The sequence below is a fragment of the Temnothorax nylanderi genome, unplaced genomic scaffold (genome assembly GCF_030848795.1).
Source record: "Temnothorax nylanderi isolate EJ_2023f unplaced genomic scaffold, tnyl_v1.0 TNYL_tig0006_pilon, whole genome shotgun sequence".
Taxonomy (NCBI): domain Eukaryota; kingdom Metazoa; phylum Arthropoda; class Insecta; order Hymenoptera; family Formicidae; genus Temnothorax; species Temnothorax nylanderi.
This window is the reverse complement of record NW_027249068.1, coordinates 1,567,163-1,580,199: the sequence shown is the minus strand read 5'-3', so window position 1 is coordinate 1,580,199 and position 13,037 is coordinate 1,567,163. Positions and strand designations below refer to the sequence as shown.

Sequence of the window (13,037 nt, the reverse complement as noted above, 5' to 3'; positions counted from 1 at the left end):
ATATTGATGCGATGTAATTGCACGAATCAGCTTTTTGATTAAAAGTTAGTGAAAAGTGAGTGACGGACTGTCACGTGAAGCGTGGGAAATATTGAGATTGTCCGCGAAGATAATATTCATAAATGCATCTGATACAAATTTTCATCGATTCATTTGACATTTGCTAAATAGATGCATCGAAATCACGCGATATCTGCGCGAGCGAGTCCGACAGAATTGGTCTGAAAGCGGGTAGATTCGCGTCCCGATTTCAATAACGCATGGCCTTTTGACATTCTGACTAATGTCACGTGTTCACGGGAGAAAGTCATTTTACAAAGGGCTCATAAACTGAGCATGATAGCCAATAATATTGCATGCGATTAAGCTCTGTAAGTTAATACAATATGTCATTATGCAATTCTCGGGTGGTTTAAAGCTACAAACAATTACATGGCGGAAGCGAGAACAACGGCGAAATCGCAATCTCAAAACTGCGAGAAATTTTAGACGCGTATATTATACATTAGAAATGTTACACAAAAATAAAAGATAATTATCACGTTATCATGCATATTAATCTAGTATTAGATAAGATATTAGATAAGATAAAGATAAAACGATGATCGCACGTATATTCGAGAGAAGAGAGGAAGGTGTCCACTATTCTGCATTTCTGCGAATCAATTTTAACAAAAGTATCAAACAATCGTCTCATTACACGCATAAAAGGCAGGCCATTTTTTACCGCTCGAGGCGCATACCTACCAACGGACGCGCCGCGTGAAAAAGAAGGAATTATCAATTAAAGGTCGGTCTTTCTCACTTTGTAAAAAATGTCTTAATGTAATCTGCGTTCGCGTGTGGCCCGGGAACGACGAAACTGGTGGCCGCTGGGAAGCAATCAAGCGGGACGGAGGGAAAGAAACGAGGGCGGAGGAGACCGAAAGGGAGGAGACGGGGACATACAGGCGTAAACTTTTCGGAAAAAAATCCTCATTGATGGATAGTTTATCGCGTCCCGGTCCCGCCAATGATTTCTTCCCTAAATCCTACCTCCCCCGTCCTCCCCCTTCGTCCTCGGTCCACGCACGTATACATACACGCACGCATCGTCTCTCTCCTCTTTTACTGCACGAGGGTGCCCCCTCCAAGCCCGCCTGGACAACAGAGCCTACCTAAATATCGGGGGATCATGCTAAACGGCGGCAGATCAAAGGGACCGACAGAATCCGGTGGCGAGCTATCATAATAATTAGGCTCGCTCGCGCCTCTTTGTATCGGGATAGAAAAGCCGACGTGGAAGGCCGAGAAGAAGAAGCAAAGATGCAGAAGAAGAGGAAGAAAAAGGGCCGCGGACAGACGGACGGACGGACGGACGGTCCGGTTGGTCGAACTGGCCGGGAAGAGCGGTCGGCACTCGGCACCGCTCCTTGCCCGCTAAATTGAACTTAAGGGGACTCTAAAAAGATTTTACTGATTTCGGTGAATGAGAGATCGCGGATCCTCGCAATCGGGAGGTACGCGGCCGCCGCGGCCGCCGGGTTTCGCACCGGCTTGATTGATTCAATAAATGTTTCTCTACGATTCTTTAATTGCCGGAGCGGTATCGCGTGATGTCGTGTATTAGAATTAAATACAGGGTGTCCGTGAAACAAATAGGCACTTTGGGCGAGCGTGTTCGCTGATCCGCTTGGAGTTCATCTTTCGTAGCGAGAGACGGGAGGCCAATTGTTTCGAGAGAGGCCGTGTTATAAGTGATTGACAACCAATATTATTATGCCTATCTCCGAGGAATAAAGTCTCATTTTTCATATATCTCCGAGTGAATTGTGCTTTAAACGACTTACAATTTGAAGCTCAATAATCATGCCTAATGTTAAAAATTAAGCGGTTATAACTGAAAACATCTAATCAAGTATCCGATAGGAAAAAACGGCTCCAAATTGGTGAAAGAATATTCTGTCTTGTGCCATGAATCTATTTTGAATAGCCCATAAAGTGACAGCGGAATTATATGTCTGTTCATATTGATAGAACTCAATTCAACAGAAAATTCATAATTGTTAATAAAATGTGAATAAAGACGAGGTCTAAAATAAAGCTAAAAATATGAGAAAATTATTTAATATATCCTCTCCCGTTTTCCTCTGTGATACATCATATCCTCTCAATCATAGAGAACTGTTCTCCAGTATTAATTTATCAATATCAAAAACACTGTTACGAGAGTCGCATCAATCCTGCGCGACGTGATTGCCTCCGAGTACTGAGACAATTGCTCCTCATACACGTCGCGTTTGCGCGACATGTATTTTTCAGTTATGCTACTTATGCGAAATAACGACTATTAATCCGCGGCAATCTAGATAGGCAGGATGTCGGTGGGATTGGATTACACGTTGCATGCAGTCGCGCACAATTTAGTATCGTCGTGTACTGCTAAGCGCGGTAAATTGGTTGGCGCGATTTATTACAATTATCGGTGTTCACATTACAGACTCGCGAAATCCGCTTCTGTGAAATTTCGAAGGCACGAAAGCGACTCGTCGCTCGGTGAAAGCAAATTGTTTCTCGGCATTATATAAATTCACATTTGCATCACAAATCGGCAGGTAATATCGATTTACGACGTATAGAAATGACAGAGATACATACACACTACATGCGTATACGTGAAGTATGTAACGTAAGATGAATTTTCATGCGAACTCTTGCTACGTTTCTTTTATACTAATATAATGGCAATTAACTTTCATCCGCAATTAATAAGTGAAAGTTCCCTTAATGTTATCCCACTAATAGAGTAGGAAGATCAACTTAACTTTGTATTTCAAATGGTCTCAAATATTAATATAATAACGATTAATTATAGTGTTTCCTACAATTTTAAATAATAATCTATGTATTTTTTCATAAAATTGGAATAATTAAATAATATACTTTACAATGTTTCCTATTTTTATTGTCAGTGGAATCAAAGAGCTTGGTAAATCTGTTCGAGAGACAACACAACACAACGTACACGTATAACGATCCGTCGGATGCGTCCGGCGGAGCGATTCTATCGGCTAAAAACCACGAACATATGGAAAGACAAAAATGACATGCGCCACAGAATTCAGCGGTCTTCGATTCTGTTCTCTTTAAATTGAGTCTGTTCAATGGAAACGTACACGCTTGCTTTTTCTTTATTCTACAATTCGTACAAAAGATCATGGCGACAATAAGCTACAGTCTGGTTTGATTGAAATTTCTGTAATTTGCTCACAAATTTCAATATAAACTAACTCTAACTCTACTAATAAAAGAAATACTCTTATTCGACAATATGTAAATTCATAATTCAAAATATTAATTATTGAAATTAATTGTAATATTGGTAATCTAGATAAAGATGGAACCAAAATTATTATCACAATTTCACATGCAAGATAATTGAAGTTCTAGCATTCTTCTGTCTATGTAGATTTTGTAGGTGTATCTAACGTCTCGCGACATAGTCATTAAAAGAAATAATTAAGATAATTAATTAAAGAAGAATAGCATAGAATTTTTATTTACCTTTCGCGTGTAACAATTTTTAACCTTTGCAATTTAATGACATTTATAACGGAATGGTAATATCGAGCGATGTTAGTTAGATAGTTGTCGACGAGATTGCTGCAATTACATAGCTAAATCGATTCTTAAATCGGACTGTAGATAATGATCTGCATGTAATAGACGCGATATTCTTTTAACGTTGTAATGGGCCAACAATCGTCCGTCACATTATCTACGGCAGCCATCATTCCATATCCTTTGCGTCAAATCGACCTATACTCGATCAGCCTATCTCTGATTCTCTAGAGATATTTGCGTTTGTTGAGTTAACGTTACAATCTATGAGAATCCGTTACAATTCCACGAGAAAGAATTTCTCTTTCGCTTTGTGTGCACGTGTAAAAAAGACGATACTCTGATCTGCCAAATTTGAAAGTGGAATATACTTTTATTTATATAGTCTAATATAATTTATGTTTACAAGCTATATCTTACGCGCAAGGCGATAATTTTGTTACGTTGCAACTGGCAGGTATAATTTACACGTCGACATTGTCGGGTTAACTTTGTTCTGCCTCGCAAATATATTTAAAAGGAAGACCAAAAATATCTTTATCGTTATTTGTATCGTGCAGCGCGTACTTATATTTTATGCTCAAATAACCGCGCGATAACACAGTAAAGTAGAAAGACGTGGATAATAATAGAGGAAGTAACTGACAAACGGCAAATTATAGAGATGTTACGCATAATGTATAATGCATAATACCACAGAAGACGGAGTCCTCGTCGGTTCCTCGTGCGGAATATATCGCGCGCTATCAGGCGTATTTGCGCGCCGCGCCGGCTGTTTCAAAGTCGTCCGTCCCCGCGTGATCGAGAGACGCGGCCGTTAACATCCCGCCCGATAATCCGTTCTCAAGACCCGCTCGCGGCGGAGGCCGAAATCCACGCTCCGGGTGGGACGAAATCACGGTGGGCCCTCGTTAGTCGCCCTTCGCGTCGTGGAGGGTCAGTCCCACGTCATTCTCAAGTGAGAGAACGCGCGTTTCGAAATGGAGAGAGAAAGAGGTAGATAGAGAGGAGCGCGAGATAGGAGCTACTTCGGGGGGTAGGTAGAATAAAGAGAGAGACAGAGAGGGAGAGGGAGGGAGCAGAGGGGGCGAAAGGAAGGAAGGACGGTCGCGCCCGCCGCGACGCTGCGGGATGTTAAGTACGTCTCGTAAAAATTCCATCCCGTAGCGGCGGCGCGGCGGCGTCATTTTGCTGTACCGGCTACGTTGGGTTACCGTAGGCGGGATCCGATCTCGGCCGGCCCACGGATCCGCCAAAGGGGCGCGTTCTCGCGACGGAGGTGGTACCCGGTGCCGTGGCAGCGGCTTCGAAGCGTGCGGCTGGTCCCGAACGGCTCCACCGTTCTTCTACGCGTGCGCCGAGCCGGTCGTGAGGAAAGCGCCTGCCCAACGCCGGCGCCGGGGTATCCCCGTCCACCGTACCATTTCGCGTCACCGGCTTCGACTGGCTTGAGAGGAGGCACCCAGCTGCCTCCTTAGCACCGAAACTCGTTAAACGCCGACGTATTGACGTTTCGCGCGCGTATCTCGCTCGCAGCGGGTGTCTCAGCGACGGACGGCGTCAGGACGCGGTCTCTATCTCTGTGTGCTGGTGTTTCAGTGAGGATAGCGAACGGAGGAGGACTGACATCCGGTCGAGTTTCTGCACAAACAGGTTGCCGGGGACATTCCAGAGCGAAGAGGCGCTCCGCAGCTTGCTCGCCAGTAAACCCCGGTATCATGTTTTAGTGTTGAAACGGACGACGATGGTAGTGCGCTAGAATGAGAAGGAAGGACATGAGTCGACGTTTGACGGAATGACAATTGACGTCTCTTGTCCGCGCGAGCTGACACTTGACGGAAGCTACTAAATTTGAGAAAAATGTTTCGACGAGAAATAGGAGACGGATCCGTAAGCCAATGATGTGACTCATGTGTCGGTTCGAGCGCGATGACGGAGAATACGAGTGCGTTGACAGGTCATCGATAGCGATTAGTGCGACTGGTTTCGTGACTGTGGCTCGAGTCGGCGGGCTCCCTGCGAAGATTGTCGAGGACTCGAACATGTTAGGCCAGTGAATGAGACTTGATAAACCGTGTGGTGTTCCCGTGAACAGTTTTAGGACGTAAATGCGTTATCGGAAGAATGCGCGGTGCTTGAAGGGTTGACTTGCCGTGGCCTCGCGACTGGCTGCCGAAAGCCACCAGGCGAGTGTCTCGAGCTTTCTAATTTAGCTCCTTCCTACATCCGCGCGGCATGTGCACCACGGAGATGACTGAATCGTACACGATGTCGCCGTCGACAACGGTATCTTCCAGCGCCGCGACGCCCGGCTGCGTGAGCGGCTCGTCGGCGCACCGACGGACGTCGTGCAGAGGCTCGCCGGGTCGAGGAGACGTTCAGGACGACGAGGACGAGATCTCCGTGGGCTGTCCCAGCCCGCTGCCGCTGGTAGTCGCGACGCCTAATACGGAGGATGAGTTAGCCTCCTCCAGGGAGGATTACGCCGACCGTCTGAGCCCCAGAAGGACTTATCCACGAGATTCGATGACGGAGGACGAGGACAGGGATTATTCCCGCAACGGGGAATACAGGATGTCCAATGGAAGAACTGGCAGCAGGACTCGCGAGAGCGGCGATTCGGTCACCACGCTCAGGGACGACGAGGAGGACGAGGACGAGGAGGATGAGGTGGACAGCAGGACCGGGAGCAACGGAGCGGCAGCCGCTGGTACCACGGATGACTACTTTAAGCCGCTGAAGCGCCTGAAAATGGTGCAGATGCAGCACTCGGACGAGGAAGATGAGAGGGAACGGGAATCCAATGACCGTGGTGTCAAGTCTTTCAGTATCCTCGATATCCTGTCGCATCGGCCGAAGGCGAAGATCGTCCGTCCCTGGGATACGGCGGACTCCGGCCTCAGCCATCAGCACCGTCATCACCTGCAGCAGCAGCATCATCACCAGCACCATCTGCACCACCACCATCACCACAGTAGTCACCCGAGTCACGCGACCGGGCCCCGGGATCTATCGCTGATGGGTATGTCACTCGCGTCCATGTCCGGTTCCATCAGCGAGCCGCCCCTCAGCAGCTCCTCGTCGTCCGGAAGGAGCTCCGTGTCGGATTCCGGTAGCCCGGACCCGCTCGCCCATCATCACCATCATCACGCCGCGCTTCATCACGCGGGCATTCATCCTGGCTTGCATCATCCGGCGCTCCAGCAGCCGCAGCAGCAGCAGCTCAAGAGGAAAATGCCGCAGCACCACGGCTCCCACGCTGGCCAAAACGGCAAGAGAACCACAGGGCAGGGCAGTCCCTTAGACGCACTCTTCCAAATGACCAGCAAGACCTTTGACGCGGGCGAGCACAGTCAGGGTAAGCACTCGCAGACTTTTACATTCCTCAGACTTCTGCTTGTGACTGGATTTGCAATATGTCCTGAGAATACGTCTCTTATCAATTATAGAGGTGGTTTTGGGGGAAATTGTGTGAAACTGACTATGATTCTTGAGATATGAATACATCTTTGCCTAGAAACGAATTTTGTTTATCTTATATTCTAACGAAATTTCTTTCTAACGTATTTTATATACATATATGATTTGTTTAATTATGAATAAGCAGGTTCATAAAATCAACTGCTATTTAGCTGAATACTTAAATTGGATTTTATCTTGTTTTTTATACTGCACGCTTCTATTATAACGTAGCAATAAATAATTCTTAAAAAAGAAATATTAGAATACTCTAATTCTTATCTTCGTATCTCATTCGTTAGCAAAAATAATTGGTTAATGATTTATTGACAGTAAGAAATGCGAAATTGTTCGAAAATTGATTATCCTATCAGGTGTGATTAGAATAAATGAGAAAAATTAGTTCTTTAATGATGCTTATTTATCACAATCGTTGAACTTCCATTAAGTAATTCCCGCTCAGGAAAATAATGTTTTTAATACGGTACATATACATGTCGGGCATTCTATATATTTATAGTGTTTTTATGCAGTATAAGTGTTTTACTTCGCGTGATACAAGGCATTCGCGATTCAAGCCAAGCGACGGCAACATCATTCAACTAAAAACAGTTTTAAGCGAACGAAGAAAAACAGTTTTGAGCGAATAATCGTCGTTTTTTCGTCTTCGCTTTTAATTGAGACATGTAATTTGAATGTTTATGGCGATTCATAAAACACCAATGTCTAGCCGCAATATAACTAGTTATGTGCAAAAAATGCAAATCGCTCGACGATGAGTTTCGAAATTCGGCCATGCAATTTTAAGATTGCCTAAATATCGTTACGTCGCGTTTACATCCCGAGAAATCGCAGAATCGCTCATAATCGGTGAGTTTAAGTGTCGGCGATGAATACGGGTTTTAATTTTGATTAATGCATCTCGTGAGAGTCAGGAAGCGTTAGCCGCGTTTAATTCATTCCAAAACGGCGCTTTATTTTACTCCTTTACAGCCCTGTAACCTAACGTACGGAACGTTTCGAACTTCATGGTGCGTTAGGTGGCAGGTGCCAAAAATACGAGTCAGCAAACGCTAATCCGAGCTCGCGCGAACATTTAGGATCTGCAACCTTTCCGGACCTCTATGTCGCATCACTTGACCTGTATGACGAGTCACTTACGAGTAATACTCGATGTATAATACGTTTCAATAAACTCGTAATCGATGAATATTAACACAGTTTCAGACGTAAGTAAGCAAAAAAAGGCTGCAAAGAACATATGAATGCACAGTCGAAAGAAAAACACGATGAAGAAAACGTGACTTCTCTGATATTAAATGCAATTTAATATGATTAAACGTAAGTTGTAAATTGTTGTAATTTGTAGTGACATATGGCGATACAAATTACTTCCGATATTACGTCTAACATAGTATCGCATGTATCAATATATCGACTTTGAAATTGTTTTACTCTTTTAATTGTTAGCTTTTAAAGTCCTCGAATATTTTAGTATTTTTAAAACTTACATTCTTTAAATTAGTTATTCAATTAGGCAACTTGTGCTCAGTTATCTAACTATGAGGCTTAATTGGTTATTGTTAATGCATGTTAAATTAACGTGCCGATAACGAACGAATAATACTGTTTTGACACAAAACAGTATTATTTCAACTCCATTGGTTTAGTTGAATTAACAATAAATTGAATAGGAGCAGTGGCAACCTATAAGAATGGTTAGAAATGACACAAATTAAGTATAATTTGACACTACAAATTTAAGTGTATATGTAGGGTATGGTTAACAATGTATCTCTCTTCCGCTGTCTTCTTCGAATTTTCGCATGACGGAAATGTGCCGGGTGATAAGTGTCGGTCGAGATCACGGTTAAAGACCCGAATCGACGTGTTATGACGATCTTTAACTTTCTATTGATTCCTCGCTCGTGGATCACGCATCTGCGATGTCCCGAAGCGACATGTGAGAGATTACCACGGCGAACAGCCGTTTCTTCCGTTCTGCTCGGGAATTGCGGCGCGTGACACACCTTCATAACGTCAATAATAATAATGGCTTGTGCGGAGCGACGACCGGAAATATTTTGTAATTACCCGCGATATTTTTCGCATCACTCTCACTAAACGAGTTGTAACGACGAGTCGACGAGTTGTTTCATTACGTCGTACGTTCGATAATCTGCAAAGCCATTAGAATTATTTGCGGAAAACTCACAAATATGAACATCAATCTCGTATAATTTATAGTATTATTTGTGCACAAGAACGCAAATAACTTGCTGTCGACATTCCAGTTAGAGTTTTATTAATAGTAAAATGACAGACTTTATATTCCATTTGAAATGTTACTTAGTTATTTTACTATTGTGTGTCAGAGAATGTTAATTTTAAATATTGTGTGTGCATTGAAATAGTCTCCACTGGCAAGCGAACATTACATTTGTTGTAGAGTTAAGAGCAGGATTGTTCAACGGAGATTTTCTATATAATTTTTATATCAGAATTAAAAGAACGTCAAAACTCATTCGAGTGTTAAGATCACGGGCAAAAGGAAATTAATGCACGATCCGAGAGGTGACGCGAAATCACTTGGCGTTTAACGCGAGTGCCGCGTATTGCGTTAATCGCTTTCCAGAAGCGTGTTTCCGCGAATGGTACTAATATTAGCGGCGGTCGTTACGGGCTATGCGCTCTAGATGTGCTGTAATTAAATGACGAGATTTTTTTGTACCTTAGCGCGCGCACGGCGTACGGCGACACGTCGCGTTTCAGGTCGCGCGCTTATTTCTCCCGGACGATATTATTATTAGGCATACTCGCGCGACGTCGATGTCGGGAAGTATTAGCTCTCAAAGGAGGGTGCCGCGAAGTTGCCGCGACGATTGATGGCGTACGAGGGACAAGTGCGCGATTACGCGATCATCCTAATGGATATAAGTACATCGGTCAGTCGTGTGCCGAAGACCGTGTGCATTTATCATTACGCGAATATCGATCGACACCCATTCGATCTCGGGATATCGAATATTTTATCATGGAATACCGTCGTATTTGATGTGCGAAGTATTTGCAGCGTTCAATTTGACATCTAGATAACGTTGAGCTGATTTTTCAAAGTGACATTTTTCACTTGCGTAGGATAGAAAAATTACTCGTTCAGATAAATTGCTATTTGTTGTACAAAAACGGAGGAAATATTCATGATACACTGCATTGTATTAACAGATAAACGTACTAATTTATATTGTATTACAATTTATCTATTATTTTTGGCGTCGTTGCTCATCTCAAATGATTTACGTTTACATAATTCAAATTAAAATTAGTCGAGTTCCACATTCCACATTTTACTTCTATCTCTCCGTGCTGCCCTTCCAATTTTCTCATTTTATGCATGGTCACGTAAATGTGACAGACCAACGCAACAGAAAAAGCGATAAACAATGCAGGGACCAGACTAATAAATTTTTACACTTCTAGTTATCGCGCTACCCTTCAAAAATGTGGAAATTTACAAGACTGTCCGTCTCGTTTTCGACCTATTAAAAATACGTTACCCTATTTTCTACAAATACTTTAGCTCACGCTCGTTTCTGTCGGCGCCAAAAAGTTTTTTCTTCAAGGGTTTTTTATCGAACCTATGACGGATCACAATTGATGATCACGAGAATGGTCCTTAGAAGTACCACTTACCATACTTTTGTCGATATGTAAAGGGATGTGTATATATCTCTGTACCTTGCTCTGTTAACACATAAACTTCTAATTTTATGATGATTATTATGGAGTTCGTCTCCGGTTCAGTGATCTTAATCCCGGAGACACTATGGCGAATCCGATTCTTGCGACAAAGTGGTCCTGTGCGTTACAAGAAACGAAGGGTTTTACGAGCCTTTCCGAGGACGAGTCGAAAAAAGTGCCGACATCAGCGATGAGTTACATCTTCACCTTACGACCGGCGTGCAACCAGATTTCTGCTCCGGCTAGATCTTTGTCCAGATTTCTCTTTCCGGCGCGGCGCTCAGGTAATTGGATTAAAGAGAACGTATCGGTAATCGAGAGAGACGAAGATCGATTCGTGTTTGTACACGTGTGCGCGGGATATGCTTCCCCTAATTATCACCAGAAAATCCAACCTCTCCAAGGGTTACGTTTATATTGACTGTCAAAATAAATACGGTTCGCACTTCGGCAAACGTGTCGGAAACGTATCCAAGTCGGAAACCGAATATAAAGGGTAACAAAAGGGATTTCGTGTTACCGTTGTATATATTTATGTCTAACAATAAGAAAAATGTTGAAATTATTTGACAATCACAGACTCATAGAGTGTCTTATTTTTGAAGACGGTTTTTCTTAAGGATAGAAAAACTCCCGATAACTATCTCACACTATGCATATAATTAAATCGCGTGTCAGATACGCTACAAACGAGACAAAGAAATGAATCAATGTTCGTGTTATCACGTTCGCTGGGTTCTTCTCCTTTTTGAAGTGGCGTACCGTGATTTCGAGCACACGAGAGACGAGATCGATGGTGAGTTATCTCTTTAAAACATGACGAAAGGACAATTCGCCATCGCGCGCGAGCGCGAGCGATCTCGTTCGGGATGTCCCCGATAAAAAGCACGTATTATCCCGTAAGACGGGCAGACACGGACCGTCGTGCACACGTACGCGCCCATGACACGTGTTACGTGCCTCAGCGCGCGAACGAGCCGAAGCGGTGTGCGTGGTGCATGCGTGGCACACACACGGGGGCCGGGGCACGTAATTTTAGGCCTACCTATACACGTGTAATTTATTACGTGGCTCGGGCAGAGCATGTGTCTCATTTGCATATAGCGTGATACAGAAAACGCGGCTCGCGACTTCCGACGGTGCGAGCAATATGCGAAAAATTTCAACAAAAGGTAGCCTCCGCTCTTCGCCTTTGTCGTGAACTCTTGAAGGAGCCCCCGTGTGTGTCCTTCCTCCGCTTTTTCTTACTCTTTTTCCCCCCCGCCGTTCCCTTTTTTGCCGCGTCCTTCGAGAGGACGTCTCTTTGAGGAGAGACGCGACCGAGAGTTGCGCAATTTACGAAAGCGTCCCAGTGCCCTATCACGGTGTGTAATCTGTGCCAACAGGCGCAAAGGTATTATCGTCAAGGCCCCATGAGCGCCACGTTTTGAGCGGTCCGCGCGTATTCATGAGAGAAAATTCAAGTTCTTTCTTTTCAAACAGCCTAACGATTTATTTTCTCAAACAGAATCCCTGATGACTGTGGATAGATGCGAGTGGACGTTAGACCCGACAAATTAACGCGGACAAAGAGATTTTTTATTCCTATTGAGATATCGCGGCCGGATTACCGTGCTGTCACTTCTCCTTTTGTGCTTCTCCCGTGCTCTCCAACTACATCACATTTGCGTGACCGTGAGGTAGAAGGAGAAGGCGAGTAGTACAAGAGGGAAAAATGGCAGATAATACGAGAATCATTTACTACCGAGAATTTCAGAGAATTGGAGATGAATCCAAGATACTGTAATATCCAATGTCTGTTTACTGAACTTACGTTAATCTCGCATTGCTCTAACAAGGTGTAGGTATTAATAGACAATCGCGATACATCAGCGGATACGTAATTTGCCTCATTTTCTAAATCACGTTCTAATTATGTTTTTTTTTTCACGGAACGTCTCGCCTCGAAAGCGCTACGAACGTCAATTGACCGTTAGCACGTGAAACAAGAAAACCGTGCAAAATCATCGAGGTTCTTGGAAATTAACTCGCTGATTGCTACATTTCGTTGTGACTGATTGACTGAGTGCCGGTAGCTGGGAAAGTTATGCACAAATAGTAAAAAAGATAATGCACCGTTTACCTCAGAAGCACGTATGCATATACTTCTTTTTTTTTTTACTATGACATATCTAATGATTAAGAAACTTTTCTTATTTTCGTTGAATAGAAATAAGCTTAGTGAAACATGCGTGACC

At 43.7% G+C, this 13,037-nt stretch overlaps 1 protein-coding gene and 1 long non-coding RNA gene across 2 annotated transcripts in view; one reads left to right on the top strand and one right to left on the bottom strand.

The window, feature by feature from the left end:
• Positions 1–13,037, bottom strand: part of LOC139778245 (uncharacterized) — a 121,932-nt gene that overhangs the window by 35,150 nt on the left and 73,745 nt on the right. The window lies entirely within an intron of this gene.
• Positions 5,052–13,037, top strand: part of LOC139778222 (uncharacterized) — a 48,340-nt gene continuing 40,354 nt past the window's right edge. Inside the window, exon 1 of the mRNA XM_071716100.1 lies at positions 5,052–6,958. Within this exon, the coding sequence (XP_071572201.1) occupies positions 5,836–6,958 (1,123 nt within the window). The 5' untranslated portion in view covers positions 5,052–5,835. The remainder of the gene's footprint in view (positions 6,959–13,037) is intronic.